Below are 24013 nucleotides of genomic sequence, written 5' to 3' on the forward strand. Positions count from 1 at the left end.
CGCACATCTTTCCACGCCGAAACGCAATGCGCCACAACCCTCGGAGCCCACTGTCTCAGAACGCGTGCAGTTGAGATACGCATGCCTGCTCGAGCGCCCCCATCGATACCTAACCCTGCAGACTGGCCAGACTGGCCAGACTGGCGCGTATGGACTTTCTGGTTCCCGCGTGCATGATCAACGTCACAGCCCACAAGCTCACGACTACGCAGTCGTCGCTCTCTTCAGATTGCATTAGGCCTGATGTCCTGAACACGATGAATCCAGACATGGGTGGATAGAATCATGAGCGGCACCTTGTGCCTCTAACGCAAGCGCCACACAACCACCGGCACGAGGCCATCGTGGTATGGAAAAACCAGCATGTATGTATCGCTACATCGACACGAACGAGTGATGGAGTCGGCGCAGTAGTACCGTAAGGTGACGGACATGTCGCAGTTGGAATCCGAAGGGTCTGGTGATAACCGTACTTGACTTGGAGCTCGCGGGAGAATGAAAGACCATGAAGTAAAATAAGCGAATACCCAATACGCATTCCCCTCACACAACAACACTTCATCCTTGAATCCAGCTTCCCTCTCATACCTGTCATCTCATACCTATCATCTCATACCTATCATCTCCTACTCTACCCCCTTACTTCTTTCCTTCTTTCATAACCCTCTTCACCTCGTCGTAGTCAACATCCTTAAACCGCCCCCCATAATCCCTCCACCGCATCTGAAACGCCACTCCAACAACCGGCAACACACTAACCAGCTCCCCCAACCCCGCCCACTGCGCCGGAATTTTGACCTCCTGCCCTCCCTTCTTGATACCCGCAAAAGCACCAGCAGCCAACAAGATAGCACCAAGGTTGTACACCGCGCTCCATACAAAGTTGCAGATAATTCGTCTATATGCGGCTTGGCTGATGTCGAGGAGGATGAGAATATCGGCGAGCCGCTCGGTCATGAGGACGACGTCTGCGGCTTGTTTGGCGACATCGGAGCTCGAGTGGGGGGAGTGCATGTGCGCGCCAACATCTGCTTGCTTCAAGGCAACAGAATCATTCGTTCCGTCGCCGACGAAGAGGACGATGCGGTTCTTCTTCTTCCACTGCCTTTCTTGCAGGTCTTGGATGTACTTCTGTTTCCCCTCGGGCCTGCAGCGGCTCTTGGTGAATCGTTTCGGGATGTTGAGTTCGTGCGCAACGGTGTCGACGGAGCCTTGGGAGTCGCCACTGATCATGTGGACGGTGATGTGGCGCTTGTGCAACGCCTCGATGACCCTCTCGGCGTTGCGTTTGGGTGTGTCGCGTAATTTGAATACGGCGGAGACTTCGCCTCGGATCGTGACGCAGAGGTAGCTGCAGTTCGCTTCCTCGACGTGGAGGGAGAGCCAGGTGGGGTTTCCGGCGCGGACTTCGTAGTTGCCGGCGCGCGTGAAGCCTACAACACCTTCTCCGGGTAGGCTGGATATGCTGTGCATCTCAGCGGGTATGAGGTTGGGTTCAGAGCTCATGCGGGATTCTTTGGCTAGGAAGTTGTTGACACCCAAGGAGATGGGATGCCTGTTGTCTTTTAGAAGACCGAGAAGGATAGACTTGACCTGAGCGGGCTCCAAGGTGCCATGATACTGTTCGCTGATGACCGAGAAGCAGCCGGTGGTGAGCGTGCCAGTCTTGTCGAAGATGACATCCGTGACGTTCCGTGCGACTTCGAGCTTCTGGGGGTCTCTGAAGATGATGCTGTATCGTGCTGCGACCCCACCCGCAATGAGGACGACCATGGGAACAGCGAGTCCGATTGCGCAGGGACAGGAAACAATGAGGGTGGCGATAGCGTAGGTGATGGCTCTGACAACGGCCTCATGCCAGTCACGCTTGTTGTAGAACCGGTCAATGAGAAGCCAGATGAGGAAGACGATGGATCCAATCGCTGCGATGGCAGGTACGAACCAACTAGCTATGCGGTCGGCCAGGGCTTGTATCTTTGGTTGCGTCAACTCGGCGCATTCGACCATTGTAGCGATCTTGTGGATAGTGTTCTCGTGCGGTAGCGCCTTCAGGATCACAATAAGTGTTCCACTACCGTTCATGGTGCCAGCATAGACGCGTGAGTGTACCCCTTTTGCGACGGGGATGGATTCGCCCGTGAGCATAGATTCGTCGACCTCTGACCCGCCATAGTAGACAGTCCCATCTGTGACGATGCGCGTATGTGGAAGAACCTTGAAGCTGTCTCCGTACTGTAGTAAACGGGCATCGATCTCCTTGGTGGGCGGATCCGCCTCCCGTTCGTGACCCCACTCGACAAGAAGCGCTTTGTCGGTCTGTAGAGAGCGGAAGGAAACAGACTTTGCAGCTCGATAACGGGCGAACTCGTTGATGACGCGACCTAGCAGGATCAGTGTGACCAGCAGAGTGGATGTCTCGAAGAATGACTCCGTCCCCAAAGGCTTGCCGATAACCTGATACACATAGCACACGACACTAAAGACGTATGCAGTCATAGTGCTGAGTGAGATGAGGAAGTCCATGTCAAGCACACGAGAGTACCATAGCGACCTGAGGGCGCTGGGTAGGAACTCGATCCAGGCAATGATCTGGACGATCGAAGCTAGTGCTATCGAAGCATGAGCGTAGGCGAGCTTATCGTGGTCGACGGGTGCCCATGCCAGCACCAGGACAGGGATCGTAAGAATTAGAGCAGGAACAAACCAGCATAGCGCTCGTCTTGTCTGTTTCGCCCCCAGTTTGAGGCTTGAGTGGGTCGGAGGTGGCGCCAGGGCCACCTCGTCGTTTCTAAGACGATAGAAATCGTATATCTCGCGAGCACCAACAACCTTTGCGTTGTAATGAATACGCACCAGCTGAGGTTGTCGGGTAGCCGTTATGCATTTATCGACAGCTTGCTTGGTTTTCGTTTTCTCAATACCGTCACCAGTCGCTTCGTTGAGGAGCAGGTTGTCCTTGGTCCAGTACCAGGAAGGATTCCAAAATTGTCTGTGTGGTTCTGGAAGCTCGACTGAGGTGATACCCTTGGGTCGATCTTCGCGGTGGAAGTCATGAGTATTGGTGTGCATGAGCTCCAGAACTTGGTCTCTGGGTCTGCTGTTTTGTTCAAAGGAATACCCGGTTGCGGTATTCAGCTTCTTGAGAACGTCATCAATGGAGGTCCGACTGATGTCCAAGTCGAACTCAAGCCTGGCCATTACGATGTTTACTTGGTGATCGCGGATGGCTGAGATGCGGTCCACGGCCCGTGTTATACCAGTCTCGCAGCATCCGCACTTCAGTCCATCGATGTTGAGGATGAATCGCTGGTAAATCGGGGGCCCTTTCTCGATGTCTGCGTTGCTAACTTCATCGCTGACTTCGTTCTCTGCTCCTAGTTTCTTTAGCCACAGTTCTTCATCATGGAGGGAGGCTCCTAGGCAGCAACTACCCTGGGAGTGCGAATGTGAAGGTGAATGTGCATGCGAATGCGGGTGTGCATGTGCATGCGAATGTGGATGTGAGTGGTGCAGCGAAGTCGTCCGTCGAAATGCGCGCCTGAATCGGGAGACAGCGCCTCCATCTCCGCTATGATCGGTCGCGTTCAAGGTAGGGGACGTGCCTGGGTTCGAAAGCTCAGGTTCGATCAGGTTGCGTATTCCAGCGTAAGTGTCGACTTGGTCACTTAGGCGACCTGGAGGTCTCCGGTGAGGCTGCGGAGGGCTTTGAGGAGGCGAGAGGTCCCATCCAGGACTTTCTGGGTATGGATCCGGTGAAGATGTTCGTGCAGGAGACAAAACGTGACCGACACCGCCGACGGCTGACATATTGAAGCTGAGGCTGTGTAGACGTAATTGATGGGGGCCTGAGGTATCAATAATATATGTGGGCTTTAGCGATACCTGACGAGACCGTGACAGTGAGTGAAGTTTGGAGTGGTGAACGCTATGGTGTCCTTGAAGTTTGTACCCACGTGCTGTCTGTCCCTTTCTTCTCACTCAGATGGGAAGTCTCCATACATGTACTGTGGAAGCCGCATTGGCATTGACCTTGCTGGCAGCCGCGCGGGAGGCGCCTGCACGCAGGCTCCATGCAACCTTCCATAGTGAATGGTGCCGTGTGGTGTGACCTTCGGAGCCAGCAAAACTGCAAAAATTGAGGCTCGTAGAATGCTTTTGTCTTACCAGTGGGGGTTGTGCACACTTCATGGAAGACAGGGCCGCCAGTGACAGCTGCAGGTTGCCTTCCGCAAGAGACAGGTGCGACAGAGCGTGATCACTGTACGAGATCCGGTCTTGGCGACGCATACTGATAGGAGGTGACCATGTGTCCTCGAAGTCCTTCATTCAGATGGTGGAAGGGTGCTAGAGAGTAGTGCAGAGCTCAGGTTAGTGGTGAGGCATCAATTCTGGAGGGTTTCCGTGGGCATGGCGGAGGTCTTTGTTATGCTTGTTGCTCGTGTCTTGTCTCTACAAACGGTCTGGGAGCCGAAGTGAGTAGGAGGGTTTATTTCCGTGGGACATGGTCGACCAATGATATTGCTTCGTGCAAGTCGGAGACGATGGGGGCGGAGTCAATGGTTGACACGCCCTACACGTGACTTCGCGATTTGTTGCGTCATCGTTTGCCGGTTCAGTCCGCGCAGGCGGCACAACCTTGACCTGTCGCATCGCAATACCAATGTGAACCCTCCACCCCCCACTCCTTCAAGGAACCAACTCTGGTAGGTGCCATGTGCACTTTGCCTACCACAACTCCAACTGCAAACGCATGTCACTAGCGCTGAACCCCCGTCCCCACATCGTGCGCCTACTTGACGGCCGCTAGAAACCATGGCAGGCACGCGAGGCCGATTGCGCAAGACAAATGACGCGCCAACCCCGCGACGGTCGTTGCGCAAGAGGGACACGCAAGCAGAGGAGCAAGACGACCTGCCTGACGTTCTGCGGGAAATGCTGCACGAGGAGCGCGTCGCAAAGAGAGCCGCGGACGATGAAGACGAGAAGCCGCTGAAGAAGCGCAAGACAGCGCATGCCCAGCGAACTTCGAGTCCGGCCCCGCAAGCTCAGGTCGTCCAGCCTGTAGTCAAGGCTGCGACTGCACGGCCGTCCAGACCTGCACCACCATCACTGCCGCCCGCGCTGCTTCCATACGAACCACCACCACACAATGCGCCGTCACACCAGCCTAGTCGTGTTCTACAGACGGTCGAGGACTCTGATGAGTCCGACGGTGACAGTGATATGGAGTGGGAAGATGCGCTGGGCGGGGGAGGGGACAGTGACGACGAAACTGAAGCGAAAGCTGCGCCTGAGATTGGCGATGTCTCCATCACAATAGGCGGCAGCAGGAGTGAGGAGGTCTCGACGAAGAAGAAGGTGCGGCGACGGGCAATCACGTCGGTGGATAGGAAAAGGCGACTGGACATACACAAGATGCACATTCTGTGCTTGCTATACCACGTCCACCGCAGAAATACCTGGTGCAACGATGCAAGGGTGCAGTCTGCTCTGCGCAAGTTGGTCGAGCCTGCGATGTTGACGAACCTCGTGCCGGACCCTGACCTCACACAATACTCGGCATCGAAACGCTTCGTCGATGCTCTGAACCATCTCATGATCATGTGGTCCAAGCGATTCAGAGCTACTGCGCAGGGCATGTCGAAACCAAAGTGGGCAGAACCTGGCGCAGAAGTGCGGCCGTTTTCCGACTTCGACGAGCTCGACAGTGCCATGGATAAGGACGACTTTCGTACAGCGGCACGCACTCTGCAAGGCTCGTGTGACGTCGGCGGCCAGCTGTTCTGCGCTCTACTGCGCGGCATCGGTATCGAGGCTCGTTTGGTCTGCTCACTGCAAGAGCTACCATTCGCATCCGCAGCACAGCCGTCTACGCCCCAGAGACCCAGTCAACCCACAAAGACCATCACCGTAGACCCCTACAACAAAAGCCCGGCGAAGAGCTCAGCGCCTGCGCGCAGCAAGAAGCTCTCTCGCCTCGAACGCATCATGGGCGAACGCCATCCTGTGCTGAACAAAGCAGGCACGGGACCGAAGAAGCTGAAGGCATTCCACACACCCTATCCAGTATACTGGGTCGAAGCCTTCAACTCCGCGCACCAGAAATGGGTGCCCATCGACCCGCTGTCAACATTCACCACCAACGACCCGGAGAAACTAGAGCCACCGTTCAGCTACATGCAGAACAGCCTGACCTACGTCATTGCATTCGAAGACGACTACACCGCGCGCGACGTAACCCGGCGCTACGCAAAAGCGTACAACGCCAAAACGCTGAAATTCCGCATCGAATCCACCCCCCGGGGCTCACAGTGGTGGACGCGTACCATGAAGTACTTCACCCGCCCAAACCCCCTCCCGCGCGACACCGCAGAAGACACCACTCTCGCGCGCAAAGTAGCCGCCGAAGGGATCCCCAAAAACGTGCAGGACTTCAAGAACCACCCCGTCTACGTCCTCGAGCGGCACCTTAAGCACAACGAGGTCATATACCCGTTGGATGTAGTGGGGAAGGTGAATGTCGGCAGCTCCATGAACCCGCGCATGGAGCCCATTTATCGACGGAAGAATGTGCACACCGTGCGCTCCGCAGACAAATGGTACCGCATGGGCCGCGACGTTTTACCGGGTGGTCAACCACTCAAACACGCAAAACCCAAAAAGGGGCGCTTACCTTCCATCGGCCCCGACGAGCGTGTCGAAGACCAAGCTGATGAGGTTGGCGCGGCGCTGTATGCAGAGTTCCAGACAGAGATCTATGTTCCACCGCCGGTCGTAAGGGGCAGGGTACCCAGGAATGTGTACGGCAATCTGGATCTGTATGTCCCCTCTATGTGTCCGCCTGGCGGTGTGCATGTGCGACATAAACTCGCTTCCAAAGCCGCGCGCATCTTGCAGGTCGACTACGCGGACGCGGTTACGGGGTTCAGTTTCAAGGGGCGGCATGGCACGGCGATTGTTCAGGGCGTTGTTGTGGCGCAAGAGTACGGCGAGGCTGTGAATGAGGTCATTGGGGGTATGGAGTATATGCAGGAACAGGCTGAGGTGGATGCTAGGAGGGCTGAGTCGCTACGACTCTGGCGTCGCTTCTATCTTGGCTTGCGGATTGCTCAAAGAGTCAACGATATCGAGATCGATGGTCAAAGAGGTGACGTTATAGATGTTCAGGCGTCTATCAATTACGAAGAGCAGCGCAAACAGGCTGATGACATGGCTGGTGGTTTCTTGCCCGACGATTCTACCTACGTCGAGCCTTCTCCTCTGCCAAGGGGCAAGCCAAAACCGGACATCGACTTCGGTGGTGGCTTTGTGCCCGAGGACGAAGTCGAAGTCGAAGACGGGGTTGAGGATGAGCAAGATGGGGAGGGCGTCAATGGCAAAGTGAACGCAGGAGGTGGATTCATACTCAGCCAAGACAATGACGACAGCGACATTGAACTTGGTGGCCCCAGTCTCAACCGCCAGGAGTCATTCGGCAGCGTTATCCTTGAGTCCCAGGAGCTGCGGCCTAGGAGACGGAGTAGTTTTGGCAAGCCCTACGTATCCTCCGACACCGGATCCCAACGGCATGATGGAAAGGATGAGGATGAAGAGAGTGAGTGGGAAGACCCTGCTGGTTTCGCGAACCTGCACGATGAGCCGCAGAGCTTGGCGGATGGAGATGGTAAGCCCGGACCCGCACTCGAACTACCGGAGCGCGTCGCAGCCCAATTTGCTCATGGTGGGGATACGGGTGGTGGTTTCTTCCTTCCGCCTACGAGGACGGATACAGATGTGGCGATGCACGATGCGATAGCACCGTCAGAGAGGCAGCTCGAGAAAGCCGTGGATGGAATGGCGGATACAGAGACAGTCAAGCCTGAGGTCAAGGTCGTACCAATCGCTGAAGAGGAAGGCGATGAAAACGCTGAAGCTGAAGCGATATCGGCCAGCTCACCCTCGGAAACGGGCAGCTTGCCGCTCGAGGACCCTGATGATGAGGACGCGGATCCCGACTGGCTGGTCGACGCAACATGAAACTTACACCCGACACTACGGCCGGTCGGTCGCGTAGTGGAACATTGTATATAATATGGTAGTACGATGTATACGAAGTCTCCTAATACTGTGGGTAGTGTTGCGTTCGTCCTTTGGTACCGTGTTGGTCTTGTGGTTGAGATGGCAAGACGGTACGACGTACAATATACAGCGGAGCAGAGCTGGAAAGTGAGGGATCCAAGGATTGTCCATCACTCGATGCAGGTCTGCGCCTTCGTACACTCGTTCACTTGTCGGCCAGATCCGTTGCGCCAGATCTCTCACCAGGCACAGCTTCTCCCACATCCTCTCCTCCCTCCTCACAGCTTCCTTATACTCCGCACTCGCAAACCCGCACTGTGAACTCACAGCAACCCTGTTTTCGAAGCACTTCCTCCACCGTACTCCCTTGCGCTTCAGCAATAATCGCTGCAGCACTTCTAACCCCCTCTTCCAGCACATCCAGATCCTCCAACTCCGGCTCTTTCGTCGACACCACACCCAGCACAATCGCCTTTCCCTTGGGCAGGAACCTCGACGGGTTAAACTCTCTAGCCTTATCTGTCTTATACTCCAGAAAAAGAGTGTCGTACTTCAATTTGAAGAGTCGCTGCGTAATCTTCTCGTAACTCCTCTTTGCGAGCCACAAATCGTCCGTCAAATTACCGCGGCAGAGATGAACCCCCGTCGTCAGCCCTTCGAAATGGCTTCTTATCGCGTCGTTGTGGGCGCGCAGGTATGTGCTTAGCAGCTCGATGCCATCTTGCTCCAGCGCGGACAGGAAGTTGGGACCGCAGAAGTATGTCAAAAGCGTGCCAACAGAGATCCTGAACCAGGTCTCCACCTTCCTTCCCGTGAGCCCAATCCTCCCTCTTCGCCTAACATCGCGCACTCTTGCATATCAGCTTCCTCTGAACCAGCGCTTCTTCCGCAAGCTGCTACTGAGCGGTAATTTACTGCCATTCTTATGGGATTTGGATCGAAAAGCGTACCTAACCATGCAACACCACAAACCTACATGAACAACTGAGGGTGAAGCAGGGGTTGGAAAAAAAAAAGAAGAGAGCGGGGTGTCGCTAGGGCCGTGGAACCGGTGTAGGATTTGGCAGAGCGTGGCCGATGTCGAGAAGTGGATGTGAAAGGTGTATGGTATTCAAACGGAGCTTATCTGAGATCGGGGCTTATGTAGCACAGACAAGAAGCTGCAGACACAGGATATCGATCATAGTCGATGGTCGTTGTTCATTATCATTACGATTCAAACTCTACTCACATGTTCAACTCATACCCAATCATGCCCTCGACTCCTCACACTCCCTCTACCATCCCCTGCTATACTGATCTCTGTCGTACATGTGATCGTGCCAATAGTGTCCTTCCCCTCCAGACTCTGCTGCGCCTCAAGTATCGAGTACTCACTGTCATTATCGAGGTCGTGCTTCGGTCTCTCTTGACTTCCTACAGCATTGCCGTTCACCACGTAGCTGTTTCCGACTTCCTTCATCACATAGCTGTTGCCTGTACCTTTTCCAAGGCTCTTGCGGTTGCGCGATGTGCCCAGCACACTCTCGGGTAGAACGCGGCGAAGCACGGTTTCGAAAGTCTTGCGAAGTGGAGGCAGGGAGGCGGTGAATGCGCCGACGAAGACTTCGGATACGGCGAAGATCGAGAGGTTAACGGATGTGTATGTTGCGTCTGATGAGGAGTAGAGAGACTTCATCTCGTAGAGTTTGAGGGCGGATATCGTTGTTGTACTAGTTCATGTCAGCATATGAGGATGGAGTGGAGAAGAAAGTGGGCTTACATGAGACCAAGGAGGAAAACGGCGCGAACGCCCCAGAGTGTGCGCTTGGGTAATTGGACGCGCGAGACATAGACTAGAGGAGCGACAGTATAGATCAGGTCGGTGAGCATGTTTGTTGCTGCGCCGGAGTATCCTGAATTACCATCAGTCATGATGATCGCATGTGCGTAAGTCCAAGCAGAGCTCACCAGATATGACTCTTGGTTTATCACCCCAACAGCTACCTGGCTGGGTGCCTGCAACATCCCAATGCTTGGAGATAGGCTGGCACTCTCCAAGCAAGATGATTGAAGGAAAGACGAAGTTGATGCCGACGTGGATAACCACAGACAGCCAAATGACGATGCGGTACCCCTTCGAGAAGTCGAGCATCAGAATATAGGCGCAAATACTGAGCTTGATCAAGGCCATGCCGTAAAGGTTGAACAGCTGGCCAAACCAGAGCCATCGAAGGTACTCCTCCAAGTTGGCTGGGGTTTGGATTGGATCCCAGACGTGTCGGCCTCCGCCGACTTCGGCTGTTTTGTAGGCGAAAACAGCGCCAACGATTGCTAGTAGCTAGGTCTGAATGTCAGTAAATTTGAAGCAAAGGATGTTCGTAGTGTAAAGGCATACATGTCCGGTCCATAGGAGGTGATCTGTGAGTTGAAAGAAGTTACGATTCTTCCAGCTAACGTATAGGCGTAAGCTGACGAAGATTGAGCTGAAAACGATCAATGTGACGATTGGAATCTTGAGATCGTTCGATCGGTCGTCTAGAGGCAAACCCTCAGTAGAGGTTGCTGCAGCCATGATGCGGTACCAGTGATAAAAGAAAGGAACTGTCGAATAGAAGAAAAGATGAGGCGATGCTTGGACCACACCAGGCGGTTAGACTTGCAGCACAAGATGCGTAATTCAGATGGGAGGCGCATGGAGCGGATTCTCCTCCGTGGACTAGCGGGACGGGCTCCTATTAGATATCAGGTCACATATAGGCCCATCGAAAAGATCCGCCGGTAACAGGCAGCCGGTTCCTGGAAGACGCGTCCAGCCATGCAGGTAGCGCCCTTGGTGCGGGTGGCTTTGCGCAAGGAGCGTCCGCTGCTGGAAACAAATAGACCCACCAAACGACTCAAAGGCCTCTTCAGCGGTCGTATGACATGTTAGATGCATCGACGAAACAGATATGAGATACTGGGGCTGCATCTTCATCATCATGCGCTCGATCTTGGTACCGAATATGTCGCTGTGAAGGCTTACGCCATGGTCTGGTCGACGCATTATCAAGGCTTCTGGATTCAATACCCTAGATGCTCTAGTTGGACGAAAACGCTTTGGCGTAGCTGTGTGGTGCCTGTCAAGGTAAATCTTTATAAATTCAGGGTTTACTAGCCAGCGCCGTCGCGTGAAATCGTCGTTAGCTTCCCCAGACCCTGACTTACCCGCCACGGAGATGTTCTTGTTTCTCGTCCCACGGAGCAGCCAGCGTTTGTGATTCACTCGATTGGCTTTCTATATTTTGACTTATTCAAATGTCTTGGGTTATAAGGGAATATAGTCCATATGTTCACGTGTTGACAGATCGAACCATGGTTCCGTGGTTCTGAGGCGCACGATAGCGTGCAATACCGCCGCAAAGTCATCCACAGCCACAAAATGCCAGCTGAATCGTTGTGATGGCTGTACATGATCGTGTACCGCTGCCATTCCTATCCTTGCTGCTGTCGTAAACGGAAAAACGTACCTTGCCACGTGGGAAAGTGGACACAGTGCCAAACAAGCCAAGGCCCGTTGTGAGGCTAAAGCTTACTCGTAAGGCTTCGGTGGTAAACCTAGTCCTGGATGCGAAAGGTAGAGTCAAGCCTAAAATCACGGCGCCGCCGAAGCCGTGAAAACTGAACAACGACAACATCGGATATGGCGTGACTTCGATCTACCGCCCCGCAATCGATAGAGAAGAAGCTTTGTCGGTTCGGAACCCTCGGAATCACTGTCGCTGCAGAATTGCCATGAAGAAGTCGAGTTGCCGGCGGGCTATGCGGATCTCCGGATGGACACTTCTCATGCTTTACTGCAGATCCAGGAGAAGCAACGGAACAGCGATATCCATCTCGGAGATTTCAACCCAAATCTGGGGCAGTCCGCGCACAACGGGAGGTCGAGAGAAAGGTGAAGAACTTGGTAGCGAGATGATGTACGTCGAGACACGTGGGATTTTTCGCTTAGTGGCGCTAGGGCCACACTACGTAGATCGTGCGGGAGCGACCCGGATTCGATGATTTGGATTCGCAGACCCAGTTCTTAGCACCTCTGTCCGTGGATCTGGAAGCATCGATCCGGTTAAACAACGGTGCCAAATGTCTGCGTCCTCTCTTTTGACAGTTGCATGTCATCGATGGTGCGCGTGTGTTCGCGCATACGAGCCTTGCCCCCTCATGCGAAACGCCAATCTAGCTCGACCGCCACACTTTCCAAAACTCTGAACACCTCGCCACACTTACCCGTCTGCTAGCACGCAGTACCCGCAACCATGGTCGTAGCCCTCGCTTATTTTGTTGGTTTTAGAGCAGCAACCATCTGTCAGGGCAGCCACTAGAAAATCCAGGCCCGCTGTACCCCTGGATCACAAAGTTAAAGCCCTTTATCAGAACCAGGACCAGACAAAGCAACACCGTTGAATCCGCTCTTCGCTTCGTACATACGAGTATGGTCGTCCGGGTGGGTATTGATAGAAGTGCTTTCCAACGACCCGCAAAACGTTCACTTTTGATAGGAAATGGTTCGACAAAGACGATTTTGCCGCGTCGCCCATGCTCGAGAGATGCCAAGGACCGAACACCGATAGCTCAGCCCTGAGAGTCTTAAAGTGGTGACTTTATCCCCTGTTGAATACTTACAAACCTTTGCCTTCCCGCGCTCGTCCAGGCAGGTCTTGCGGTGCACTCATTTCCGCCATTCTGTCAGTGTCCGTTCCATCGGCGTCCATTCGTTGATTTCTTTACCATGGGTTCCCTCTTCAACGGCGCCTGCCTCTTTACTTGCTGGCTGCCAAACATCTTGAGCCCACAGGGGCAAACAGTACCCGGGTCCGAGCCAGACATCGCATGGAAGACATACGATTACATCGTTGTGGGAGGCGGACTCACTGGACTTACTGTCGCCAACCGCCTGAGCGAGGATAGCAGTCGTAAGAAGCCAAGTCTAATTTAGTAGTGATCGCTACTGACGATCATCAGGCACGGTTCTCGTTATTGAGAATGGCTACCTTGTTGACGATGTCTCGACTCAAGTTCCGTCATATGCAAACAGCTTGAACACAGGCTTGATGTATGATATCACATCAGCTCCCAATGTCAACATCGGTGGCCAGACAAAATCTGTATGGGTAGGCAACGTCGTTGGTGGCGGGTCAGTCGTAAACGGCATGGCCTTCGACCGCGCGTCTGCTGCCGATTATGATGCGTGGGAGCAGCTCGGCAACAGTGGGTGGAACTGGAACAGTCTACTGCCGTACTTCAAGAAGTCTACTACTTTCACGCCACCCTCAACGGAAAACGTAAAAGCATGGGGGATAACGTACGATGCGTCATACTACGGCACAAATGGTCCAATTCAAGCCTCCTTCCCTAACTTCGAATACTCTGACATCACCACTATCTGGGCAGCTTACAAAGCCCAGGGTGTCCCTCTGCCCAAGGAGCATGCTTCGGGTAACGCAGTTGGTGCCTACTGGATTCCTACAGCGCTACAGCCGGAAACACAGACTCGGTCAGATGCCAGGAATGGATACTACGATCCCATAAAAAGCCGCAGTAACCTTATCCTGGCTACTGGCAAGAAGGTCAACGAGATTCTGTTCGACCAAGGTTTGCTCACCGGTTACAAAGCCAAGGGTGTTCAATACGTGTCGCGCTTTGACAACTCCGTCAAGCAGGTCTACGCCAGTCGTGAGGTGATTATGGCTGCAGGATCCATCTTCACACCACAGCTCCTCCAACTAAGTGGCCTTGGACCCCAAGACGTACTGAACGCAGCGGGAGTGCGCGTCAAGAAAAACATGCCAGCAGTGGGCGCAAACATGCAAGACCACCCCAACGCCAACTTGCAGTTCGACCTCACGAACCTAGCCACTCCAAACCCACTATCTGGCCTGGATCCAGCGTTCAACGCATCGGCATGGGGACAGTACAACACCAACAGGACCGGTCCGATCACCCAAGCCCACGGAAGCAGCCTTGCATTCCTCAGCCTGAGAACCATCACCGACAACTACGAGTCGATTGTCTCATCCATAAAGAGCCAAAACGCTCGCACCTACCTCCCCTCCGTCTATGCCGACTCCAAGCTTCTAGCCGGCTTCAACAAACAGCGTGACATCATCGCAAACCTCCACTCCCGCGCCGACGCAGCAGTTGCCGAGTTCCCTATGGTAGCATTCGGCCTTGCTATTGGTGCCCTGCAGCGCCCGTTGTCACGGGGTACTATCACACTAAACCCATCGAATAAGTACGATGCGCCTGTTGTGCAGTGGAATACTTTTCAGAATCCTATTGATCGCCGGATCATCGTCGAGATGGTGCGCTGGCTGCGTCAGCATTGGGCGCGTCCGGAGTTGAAGAAGTTCTCACCAGTTGAGATAGTCCCTGGGACTGGCGAGACAGATGATGAAATTATTGATGCGCTGATCCAGACCAAGTCGCTCGAGGCAAGCTTTGCGCATATGTCTGGCAGTTGTTCGATGATGCCTGAGGCCTACGGTGGTGTTGTAGGCAGCGACTTGCTCGTGTATGGCGTGAAGCAGCTGAGTATTGTGGATGGGAGTATCATCCCGCTGGTACCGGCGACGCATCTACAGGCTACCATGTATGCTGTTGCTGAGAAGGCAGCAGATCTTATCAAGGCAAGGAATCCGGTGTTGCAAACACCGTCGATCTTTAATGCTTTTAATATCTTCAGTCGGTGGAGCTTGTGATAGTCATATTTTTCGTAGTTGTTTTTCATTGTAGATACTTATTTCAAGAATTGCTCGTTCTCAAGATCAACTCAACTTAGAAGCTGGCTGGCGGTCTTCGAATAGGAGTATCTTGCCGGCCATCACAGTGGATGGATACCTCTCCTTCACCATGTACCAAGGCGCAATCACTGCAGGGACTGATTGATTGATTGATTGATTGATTGATTGATTGATTGATTGATTGATTGATTGATTGATTGATTGGTTCAACGTCCAATCTAAGTCTAAGACTATGGAAGACGAGAAGAGCAGTAGCCACTCTGGTAATGCAAAGATTTAGTTACAGGAGAGTGAGGTCAATAGAGGTACAAGGGATGGTGAGGGCTCAGGCCATCACTGCAGGGATCCTTGAGCGCTTCTTTGAAGAGACTGTACTGCCATACTGCAAGCCTGGCTACTTTGTACTGGTGAGGGATAACGCATCCATCCACTGACTAAGAAGAGTGCAAGATCTCTGTGCTGACTTTGGTGTTCAGTTGGATTACTTGCCACTATACTCTCCTGATTACAACCCAATCAAGAAGAGCTTCAAGGAATTGAAAAGCTGGATCAAAAGGCACTGGAGGGGGGCAGAAGAGTTTGACAACTTTGCGTACTTCTTGTTCTACATAGTAATGTAGGCTTGCTGTGGTGATGTGGGAGCTCGTAGCTGGGTTTTGACGTGCAGGTACCCTGGACGAGGCAGACGGCCAATGTGACAGCGTCAAACAAATCGCAACAAATAAAGCTGCCAGGCCAAGGAAAGCACTGCTGAGGGTGTTGGCAGCACCTCCCCAACTGGGCACTAGCTCAGTGTTGCGATCCTGTGTCTCACACGGCAGATAAACCTGGCTGTTCCAGAAACTGTACTCGTCCCTAAGGACCAATTAAACCGTGCTTCTGAGCTTTGCTTAAAGTATGACTTCAACAATCCCCAATAAACTGTCACCCTCAATCCAAAGACTGTGAAGTCACTGTAGGCCGGCAATCAAACACAGGATAGATTGGCGCCGTCTGAGGCCAAATGGGATGATATTAGGCAAATCCTTGATGCCTGAGCCTCAAGGTTTGTGAGGAATATATACATGTGTGTCATCCTGGCATGGCTTGCAGCGAACAACAACCCTCCCAGTCATTTAAAGGCTCCCATCACCCTGCCATTTGTCAGCTTGCATCATTGCTTGCATCATCATCTTGTGCCCCACTTTAGTTAGCCACCCATCTAGATATATGATCCCCTTCTTCTCACCTCTAGATTGTTCTCACTCATGCTTGCAATTCACATCAACAATTCACTTCTCAGTTCAATACTTCACCTTTACTCCTCAACTCACTCCTCACTGATCCTTTGTGGTATCGCTACACTTGATCCCTCCTTCATCATTTATCCTTTACACTACTTGTGGTATCCCAACACTTAGTCTCTTCTAAACTCCTATCTTCTACAAGCCTGAACCTCCCTTCTACCAATTCATCCATCTCAGAGAGCAGTTGGTATCCCCAGCTGGTCCCCTCTCACATACAACACCCCCCCCCCTTATTACTTCAGGATGCTAAGCAATTCAAACAAACTTCAATTTTTTTTTACTGTAGCTTACTCTTCTGTTTGTTTGGCCTATCAAAATAGCAGCGGAAGCCTTTTATTTGGTTGACATTGACAAATCAAACAAAACTCAAACAAAATTTTGATGCATGTTCGGTTGTTGACAACTTTAATCGGAAGGCCCGCAATGCGAAGTCTGCCTCTGGCTTTGCAGATAAAACGAGGGAAGATTTGCAACTGACGTTTCACTTATCTAACGTTCACTTCGAGCGCCGGCTGCCAGCATGACAGTGCGGTGGTCACGCGGCACTGCAAAAGAATGCCAATTGATATATGCTTCGCAGTGACACTGAAGACGAGTATGAACTTGAGGAATTTGGATATACAAGCTACACTTCACGATCGGCATTCCATAGCAGCCATAGGGTTTCTGCCAGGCAAACAGGTTTCTGGTTCAACACAATTGTGTGCTACCCTGTTGTGTATTTGAACACTACCTTGAACCTCTATGACTCCCATCTAATACAAGAAGCCCTTCTCCAGCCAAGAAGAATTGGCCACTGAATTTATCCATCAGACTCTTTGTTCTGCCTCTCAGGATAAATCCGATGACCAGTGTAGTTTCCAATCTCGTCGTGATAGATGTGAACAGTGTGGGATTTGTTTGTTTTGGCCTGTTCTTCAGTAGCCAACAGGACTGTCGTGTGCTGCTTGGAGTCGGTATGGCTTGTGTGGGTAGGATTCCTGTGTTACGCATACCCATGAGCCGCATAAGTCGCAAACGTTACTGGGGCGCATGCTTACTTGAGCTTGGCGACGGTGAAGTGGGCTAGTTCAGGCTGCTTAGTGGCTTCGTGGATCAGATTGAGCGTTAGGTGACGAAGGTTAGAGTTTCTGATCCTCTGCGTGAACTTGACTGCACTATGGGCGATGGGAGACATTTTTTTCAAGCTGGGATTGATAATAACAGATGATACAATCAAGAGTGGTGCCTATGGTCGTGCGACTACAGCTAGTTATGAAGTCCTCTAGCCGGCTGCAAGTAACCGCCGACATCATTTGTTGCGGTGTATATAACCTCTAGGACCCGAGGGTCAAAAAGGTCGGCTTTTTTGCATCGCTGCGGGGCCGCGACATCTTTATTGGTGCGTTACAGGAACACGCTGTGGCCGTCAGGCTTAGCGCTGGGCTTAGCGCTGGGATGCCGTTCGTTTGCTTGGCACCCTATCAAAACATCCGTCAGCGCTCCAGGACTTAAGCCGTCGCTTCGAAAGCATGGGATTTCACAAATTAAGCCCGCGCCCTTGCAAAGTATTAGCTTGGAAATCGCTTGCATGCACACGAATATTTCGGGCGCCTCCGCCTCCTCGCTCAATCTGTTACACGTCTCCTCGAACTCTCCAGATGGATCATTCATCACACATCTGCGATATTGACGCCGAGCCTCTCCACCGCTACGGCAAGGGCGGTTATCACCCAGTTCACATAGGAGACTCCTTGAACGATGGCAGATACAAGGTCCTGCACAAGTTGGGCTGGGGGAGCTACTCGACTGTCTGGGCTGCACGAGATCAGAGGTTTTGCTTCCACTATGCTCTGGCAAGCACCAAGCTTATGTTCTCCCAGAGCACGTACGTATGTTGCTGTAAAGATCTCGATCTCGGGCCAAGAACGTTCAAATCGAGAGTTCACAGTCTTACGTGCCCTTGCAGCGGCCCACTTTGACCACCCTGGCGGTCAACATGTAATGACGATGCAAGATCACTTTCAACTCAACGGTCCAAACGGTACTCACGATTGCTTTGTATTAGAGTTGCTAGGCCCAAGTGTTGCTGATTATCTTGATGCGCATTTCGACAATGAAAGACTTCCCGGAAAACTTGCAAGAAAGATTGCAAAACAGACTCTCCTCGGTTTATCCTACATACATGAACAGGGGATCGGACACGCAGGTAAATCACAATATTACGGCTTGAGGCTGAATTGCTCACGCTTCTTAGATCTGCATACCCGGAACCTAGCCTTCACTGTTCCTTCAATACATGCTTTACAAGAAGAAGATCTGTTCCAAAAGCTGGGCAAACCCGTGACAGGGTTTGTCCAAAGAACCGATCGAAAGCCACTGGAGCCTAGCATGCCCCGCTATCTTGTTAAGCCTTCCTCTTATTCAACGAATTACAACTTTTCGCTCGATGCAGTCAAAATTGTCGACTTCGGTCAATCTTTTTGGAGCGCCGATCCTCCAAAGACATTTCACACTCCACTTCCGCTCCGGGCTCCCGAGATCATATTCAGGGATAGAGTAGATTGGCGCGTTGACTTATGGAGTATGGGCTGTATGGTAAGTCCAGACCGCAGAGACTTTTGTTACGACAGCGACCGAGGCGAAACTAATATCCTTCGCTAGTTATTTGAGCTCGTTGTCGGCCAACCGCTATTTGACAGCGTCATGACCACCCCCACAATCCTTGTCCGCCAAATGCTAGAGATGGCTAGTGATGAGCTGCCGGAGCGTTGGCAAGCAAAGTGGCGCGTCATGGAGGCAGCGTCACCGGGCGAGGAGTCCGTCTATTCGCTCCAAGCCTGGTTAGAGGAAATGTACTTTGACGGGGAGAGGAGCGAAGACCTGAGCAGAGAAGATATTCTTCGGGTGGGCGCGCTTATCCGAAGTATGTTGCGGTTTGAGCCTTGTGCCAGGGCGTCATCAAAGGACATCCTCCAAGACTCTTGGTTTCATGAAGACTGACACATCCATGATTGGGAGGGGAAGACCTCGCCTAATGCACGACTTTGGTACCGGCCAGGTGAACTGTAAGTGAAGTCTCTAGAAGAGAGGAACTGGATGCACCGCAGACGCCTGTGACGACCTTGTTAATTGCAGCTCTGCTTGCGCATACTGTTGTGTAGGTCAATGAAGTGAATAACAACCATCCGCTTTGTACTCTTCAAAGGACATATGTTCCTACGTGTACAAGTCCCATATCGTCGTCTTGGCAATGACACAAAGATGCAGGAACGCACAGATGGGTGACTGAATCCGTGCAATCGAATAAGCTAGGAGTAGCTCAGAACTGGTACTGATGGACGCGATACGTGCAGCTGGTAATAATAGTGAGGTTATAACGTTACGTTGTTGAAGTCGTAGTTGACTGTGACGGACGTGCTGTGGTCTGGGTATAGCACGTGCCAGAACGCGTTGCGGGTTTCCCATAAAACACGTCGCAGGAATTGTGCCAGAAATAAACAAGTCGAACACATAAGTCTCCATCGCCCAATTTTGCAAGTAAACAAGTAGAGCTGTGACTGAATATTTGCGAGATTTGACTTGTTCGATAATTGTGTGTACTGCTGGCTTATAGGGAGGTGTTGTTGCAGTAAATGCAATAAGTGAAGGTGTAACCGCGCAGGGCAGTACGTCAGGGGTAACCGCGCGAAGCAGAAAAATCGGTATATTGTTGTTCTTGTTCAGTGTTCTCTCACTCGACCCCCAGCGGGGTCTGTTTACATGACGTATGTATCTCGTGCAGTCAAGAGCAGGAGGTGCTTGTTGGAAAGAGCAAGAGCACCAACACACGTGGCACACATGACCTCCATACTCCATAAACCGTCACAGGTGTTGCTGGCTGGCTATCGCGATAGAGGTGTTGGATGACCACGTTGATAGCGCTGTTGCTGGTGTTGATAGCAGGAAGGGCGCAGCAGAGGAGCTTGATCGCCTTGCAAATGACTTTACGGGTGTTGACTGGACGCGATTGCCTGGTTTGATGAACCCGCTCTCGCAGCCGCCGCGCAAGAAAAGCTGGGTTTATGACCACGGCTATCGCTGCGTTATGGAGAAGCAACCTAAGCGCGTCTTTTTCATTTGCTGTATATGTCATCAGCAGAAGGTTATTGATTGCGGAGGGCATGAAAGTACGAGGTAACTGATGCAATTACAACGCCAGCGACTCACCTATGGAAGCATCATGGCATCATGGCCACAGAAGGCCTGCTAATGGAGCCTGTTATAAGCAACAGCCAGCGCTCTGTGCGGCAAATGTTCGCCTCCAGCAGCCCATTGCCACGCAACGTAGCCAACGGTATAGGTAACTTCAACGCGCAAGGATTCCGGATGACCGCTGTGTCATGGTTTATAAGCAATAAATCACGCCCTCCGCGAGTTCGAGACGCCGGCATTCACGGCAATGATAGATTTTGCCAACCCAGAGGCAGCCAGGGCATTGTGGGCGAGCCACAACAACATGTCGAGGTTTGTGATGAAGGTCTACAGCTATGTACAGCCGCAAGTTGTTCAGGCGCTCTGAAGCTGTCAGCAAAATCCAGATAAGCTTTGACTGCTGGACAGCTAATGGCAGCCATCGCGGCTTCCTCAGTATTGTGGCTTACTTTGCTGACAAGTCTGATGCAGTTAAGGACCTGCCTATAACCCTCTCACAGTTGGCTGGCACCCACGCTGGCAAAGTAATTGGGGCAGTCGTCACCAAAATCCTCCAACAATTTGGCCTCCACGGCTATCGTTAAGGCTGTTTTTTGTCCTTGACAACTTGCCATCCAACAACCACGCTGTCGCCAAGTTAGCGGAAATCTTCAACTTCGAAGCGCAAGAAAGGCGCATATGCTATAGCTATCATATAATTAACCTTGTTGGCCGGTAGGTGATGTTTGGCATGGATAGAGAGAGCTACAATAACGAGCCGTCAATGGCGGCCATCGAGGCAGCACTAATGGGAGCTTGGCGCCAGGAGGGACCTTTGGGCACCTTGTTTGCAATTGTCAACTACATCAAAACACCGCAACAGTACAATCTATTCAAGGATTATCAGTGCAAGGCTAACACGGGCTTGCCAAAGCTGCAACAGGACATCAAGATGCCCGTCAAGCCAGTCGTTACTCGCTGGAACAGCTACACTGGCACCTTCCAGCGCGCTGTTGAGTTAAGGGTGGAACACTCTATACGGCAGATTTTGTGCAAGGTGTTCTTCCGCGACCTTGTTATATTTCAGTCGAATCGAAGGAATAGTCGGGAACATGCTGCTAACAGCCTGCCACGTAGGGGGGCTACCAAAATTTATCCCCAAGGCCTGGGAACAGCTTACAGGTGGGAATCCAGACGAAAGACAAGGGAAGAGTTGGAGAGGTACGCAAAGGACCATCAACGATATTGCTTGATCGGCGACTGTGTGGATGGAGGATCCTGGCTATATCTCCCAGAAAGAATACTAGACAAGCGGTAAGGACTATGTTCAAGATATTGCGAACGTCTCTGACACAAATCAGGCGGGGATCTATCAAGCTCTCAGAGGAGAACGTCGCACCTCTGAAGCTTGCTTTTAGTAGGATGGAAAGACCGGAACGTCCTACCGAAGCAGCAAGACAAACCCGCAACTTTCAATCACGGTTGTATCTACCCGAATTTCTCAAGCAAGGTTCACAAAGTACCGCACGATGCAGGGCAATGTACAAAACGGATGAAGTCAACTAGAAGCGGCATGCCACAGACTCTAGCAGATGGAAATGCCGAAGCGTCTGTTGCGCCTTCACCCATGGGTGAAGCCAGCTGAGGAGTCTTTGTGTTCGGCAATGTACACATCCGCGTTTATGGTCCTGATTGGAATAATGACTTGATTGAATGGGCTCCCCTCCTTTGCGAAAGAACTATGCCCATACAGGCAACTATGAGAAGAGGAGGGTGCGGGTAGGTGATTTTGGGATCCAATTAATCGCCTTGTCAAGCTGAGTATGATGGTGATGCTTGTAGATGGATGCACGTTAAGGAACAGCCAAAAATGAGAAGAGGAATAATGGTGGAGAGGGAAGAGATCAGACAGAACAGTGACGTTGACCTGACCTCTGCTATGTCCGTGGCTTCCGAGTGGTGGTTAAGGTCTGGTTCAGGGTCTAGCACGTGGAGAAGCCCACATATATATCCTCCGATCAAGCCCCTGACCCCTCTCTACTTCGATTTCTTGGTACACTCTTCTTGAGCTACCAAACAAAGGGGGCCCTAGACTTTTGCAAAGCATAATATCTAATCTTGAACCAGTACAATTTCATGATATGGACACAGGCGATGGAACTAATCAAATCAATTTACTTGTTCACAGTTTTGCTTGAGACCCAGGCAAGGGGAGGAGCTAGTAGGGGCTGAATCACGAGAATTGTTCAGAGGCAGTCGAAGGCTGGACTCGATCTGAACCACAGATTGTATGTATGGGAAGTCATGGCAGACTGATCAGGCGTTAGCCATTCCACGACACCCTACAGTAATTGCATGTAGGTGTCTGCGACTCTGTAAACTGCTTTCGCCATTTGTCAAAACATTCTGTATGAACACTCTGTCCGCAACCATTTTTGCACCAGACAGCGCCATTCATTGACTTGTAGCTGTTGTAGCAGATTCTACATTCCTTCGTGAGAGCCCTTTTTTGGACGTGGTTTGTAGGCATCGCGTTGCGACTACCATCGTCTCTAGCTGCAGGCACTTGGTCGCGTAAGGATCGGAAACGAGGGTCCAACACTGCAACCTGTTCAACAGAATCTGAAGAGACGTCTCCAATGTCTGCTGTACGTACAACCTCCTCTGACGTGAGGTGGCCAGATCGATCCAGAGGGTATCGCCTTTTGTGTTTCCGCGATCTCCTATTTCTTTGGCCTGATGCTCGACCTGAGAGCATGGCATTATATCGACCTCTTTCTCCCGCTTTGTGATTACCTTGGTTCATCTTATAGAGAAGGTGTTTAATCGGGTATTTTATGCTTTGAGTGTCGTGAGCAAATTATCTAAGCTGATTGTGGGTGCTCTTACTGATCTTCTTTTGAGGAAAGCGACCAATTCTATGAACATTCCATTGTCAGGCCAATATTATTGGCCATGTTGTTAATAGAAGTTTTCAGACGTATTTTCCAAGTCCTCTCCGTATGTCATCTAAGTGTAGGATAAATAAGTATTGAGACCGGTGGAATTAATATTTTCTCCCCGAAGTGCTCCAGTGCGCTCAAATTGAGAGGAGACCGTGTTGTTCGCCCAGATGGTGTTTATGGTGTGAACAATGCCTTCCAGGGACATTTCGATCTCGTAAGGTAGGAATTCTTCGTGAATGATGTCGAACTGCTGGTGTAACAAATCCTCCTACTTGGTTGTCAACGTGGCGAAGACAATGAGATTGCGTCAAGCTGCGATGAAACATACAGAGACGTAGCCTTATCCCAAGTCGGTCCGCGAGCGATGTTGTGCAGGTGAATGTCGACGTTGATGTTTGTGTTTGAGCGAGAGACCAGGTGGTTTCGTTTGATTGCTTCGTGTTCCTGCGCATGCTTGGCCACGTCGTATCCCATGCGCAAAGACGGACAGAACACCTGCACGGCTCCAAAAGAAGCCATAAAGGCCGCGAGCTGGAGTTGAAACATGTTGAGAAAGTGGTGCTTCACTCCATAAAGTGGCGGCATGGGCCGCTGTAGTATACTGATAGCTACGGTAAACAATAATGTAGGGCTATCGGGTCGATGGAATACTGCGCTGAGTTGCTATCCACCTAGGAGATGATGATGTATACTGTCCCTGGAATGTGCTAGTACAGAACAGTCTAAGCAAGGGTGATCGGGTCTCGTAAGGACCGACTGACATCGCAACACATAAGTTCCCACCCATCTCATGTTCTTATACCCGCCAATTATA

General features: G+C 51.8%; 10 protein-coding genes across 10 annotated transcripts; 6 read left to right on the top strand and 4 right to left on the bottom strand.

Moving 5' to 3' along the window:
- Positions 1-323: 323 nt before the first annotated feature.
- Positions 324-3893, bottom strand: BU25DRAFT_33052 (heavy metal translocatin). Its single transcript, XM_033702363.1, has one exon. The coding sequence runs from the start codon at positions 3805-3807 to the stop codon at positions 640-642; it is 3168 nt and encodes a 1055-aa protein (XP_033563024.1). The 5' UTR covers positions 3808-3893; the 3' UTR covers positions 324-639.
- Positions 3894-4645: 752 nt separating this feature from the next.
- Positions 4646-8130, top strand: BU25DRAFT_409860 (Rad4-domain-containing protein). The gene has a single exon (XM_033706154.1). The coding sequence runs from the start codon at positions 4813-4815 to the stop codon at positions 8014-8016; it is 3204 nt and encodes a 1067-aa protein (XP_033563025.1). The 5' UTR covers positions 4646-4812; the 3' UTR covers positions 8017-8130.
- Positions 8131-8272: 142 nt separating this feature from the next.
- On the top strand, positions 8273-9168 carry BU25DRAFT_466733 (uncharacterized protein; the record flags this gene model as incomplete). The annotated part of the gene is made up of 1 exon (XM_033710695.1): positions 8273-9168. A coding segment is annotated over one exon (492 nt), but the record flags the coding sequence as incomplete, so codon positions are not given.
- BU25DRAFT_409861 (uncharacterized protein) lies at positions 8338-9257 on the top strand. The gene has a single exon (XM_033706155.1). It carries the CDS (start codon positions 8772-8774, stop codon positions 9036-9038), a length of 267 nt encoding a protein of 88 aa, XP_033563027.1. The 5' UTR covers positions 8338-8771; the 3' UTR covers positions 9039-9257.
- A 1-nt stretch (position 9258) lies between these two features.
- BU25DRAFT_365834 (uncharacterized protein) lies at positions 9259-10766 on the bottom strand. The gene is made up of 4 exons (XM_033703830.1): positions 10436-10766; positions 10009-10378; positions 9821-9953; positions 9259-9770 (listed from the first exon to the last, which is right to left on the bottom strand). The coding sequence occupies exons 1-4, from the start codon at positions 10610-10612 to the stop codon at positions 9299-9301; spliced, it is 1152 nt and encodes a 383-aa protein (XP_033563028.1). The 5' UTR covers positions 10613-10766; the 3' UTR covers positions 9259-9298.
- A 2039-nt stretch (positions 10767-12805) lies between these two features.
- Positions 12806-14774, top strand: BU25DRAFT_338999 (GMC oxidoreductase; the record flags this gene model as incomplete). Its single annotated transcript, XM_033702751.1, has 2 exons — positions 12806-12989; positions 13039-14774. The coding sequence occupies 2 exons, from the start codon at positions 12806-12808 to the stop codon at positions 14772-14774; spliced, it is 1920 nt and encodes a 639-aa protein (XP_033563029.1).
- A 2039-nt stretch (positions 14775-16813) lies between these two features.
- BU25DRAFT_409864 (uncharacterized protein) lies at positions 16814-17365 on the bottom strand. The gene is made up of 2 exons (XM_033706156.1): positions 17143-17365; positions 16814-17082 (listed from the first exon to the last, which is right to left on the bottom strand). Exons 1-2 carry the CDS (start codon positions 17277-17279, stop codon positions 16905-16907), a joined length of 315 nt encoding a protein of 104 aa, XP_033563030.1. The 5' UTR covers positions 17280-17365; the 3' UTR covers positions 16814-16904.
- Positions 17366-17622: 257 nt separating this feature from the next.
- BU25DRAFT_365846 (kinase-like protein) lies at positions 17623-19229 on the top strand. The gene is made up of 4 exons (XM_033703831.1): positions 17623-17915; positions 17965-18290; positions 18339-18679; positions 18746-19229. The coding sequence occupies exons 1-4, from the start codon at positions 17743-17745 to the stop codon at positions 19082-19084; spliced, it is 1179 nt and encodes a 392-aa protein (XP_033563031.1). The 5' UTR covers positions 17623-17742; the 3' UTR covers positions 19085-19229.
- A 473-nt stretch (positions 19230-19702) lies between these two features.
- Positions 19703-20567, bottom strand: BU25DRAFT_466745 (uncharacterized protein). The gene has a single exon (XM_033710696.1). The coding sequence runs from the start codon at positions 20244-20246 to the stop codon at positions 19866-19868; it is 381 nt and encodes a 126-aa protein (XP_033563032.1). The 5' UTR covers positions 20247-20567; the 3' UTR covers positions 19703-19865.
- On the top strand, positions 20312-21820 carry BU25DRAFT_420776 (uncharacterized protein; the record flags this gene model as incomplete). The annotated part of the gene is made up of 4 exons (XM_033708040.1): positions 20312-20587; positions 20776-20799; positions 20994-21475; positions 21616-21820. 4 exons carry the CDS (start codon positions 20312-20314, stop codon positions 21818-21820), a joined length of 987 nt encoding a protein of 328 aa, XP_033563033.1.
- Positions 21821-24013: the final 2193 nt, after the last annotated feature.

This window comes from Macroventuria anomochaeta (assembly GCF_010093625.1).
Source record: "Macroventuria anomochaeta strain CBS 525.71 unplaced genomic scaffold BU25scaffold_12, whole genome shotgun sequence".
NCBI classification, from domain to species: Eukaryota; Fungi; Ascomycota; class Dothideomycetes; order Pleosporales; family Didymellaceae; genus Macroventuria; species Macroventuria anomochaeta.

Bases quoted from the DNA above. Each gene is read 5' to 3' on its own strand.
- BU25DRAFT_409861 (XM_033706155.1), top strand. From the start codon at position 8,772: ATGCCATCTTGCTCCAGCGCGGACAGGAAGTTGGGACCGCAGAAGTAT.
- BU25DRAFT_409864 (XM_033706156.1), bottom strand. From the start codon at position 17,279: ATGTCTCCCATCGCCCATAGTGCAGTCAAGTTCACGCAGAGGATCAGA. The intron at 17,083-17,142 runs GTAAGCATGCGC...TGCGTAACACAG, and splicing joins TTCACCGTCGCCAAGCTCAA to GAATCCTACCCACACAAGCC.
- BU25DRAFT_409860 (XM_033706154.1), top strand. From the start codon at position 4,813: ATGGCAGGCACGCGAGGCCGATTGCGCAAGACAAATGACGCGCCAACC.
- BU25DRAFT_365834 (XM_033703830.1), bottom strand. From the start codon at position 10,612: ATGGCTGCAGCAACCTCTACTGAGGGTTTGCCTCTAGACGACCGATCG. The intron at 10,379-10,435 runs GTATGCCTTTAC...ATTCAGACCTAG, and splicing joins ACCTCCTATGGACCGGACAT to CTACTAGCAATCGTTGGCGC. The intron at 9,771-9,820 runs GTAAGCCCACTT...GACATGAACTAG, and splicing joins GTTTTCCTCCTTGGTCTCAT to TACAACAACGATATCCGCCC.
- BU25DRAFT_466745 (XM_033710696.1), bottom strand. From the start codon at position 20,246: ATGCCCTCCGCAATCAATAACCTTCTGCTGATGACATATACAGCAAAT.
- BU25DRAFT_365846 (XM_033703831.1), top strand. From the start codon at position 17,743: ATGGATCATTCATCACACATCTGCGATATTGACGCCGAGCCTCTCCAC. The intron at 17,916-17,964 runs GTTTTGCTTCCA...ATGTTCTCCCAG, and splicing joins TGGGCTGCACGAGATCAGAG to AGCACGTACGTATGTTGCTG. The intron at 18,291-18,338 runs GTAAATCACAAT...CACGCTTCTTAG, and splicing joins ACAGGGGATCGGACACGCAG to ATCTGCATACCCGGAACCTA.
- BU25DRAFT_33052 (XM_033702363.1), bottom strand. From the start codon at position 3,807: ATGTCAGCCGTCGGCGGTGTCGGTCACGTTTTGTCTCCTGCACGAACA.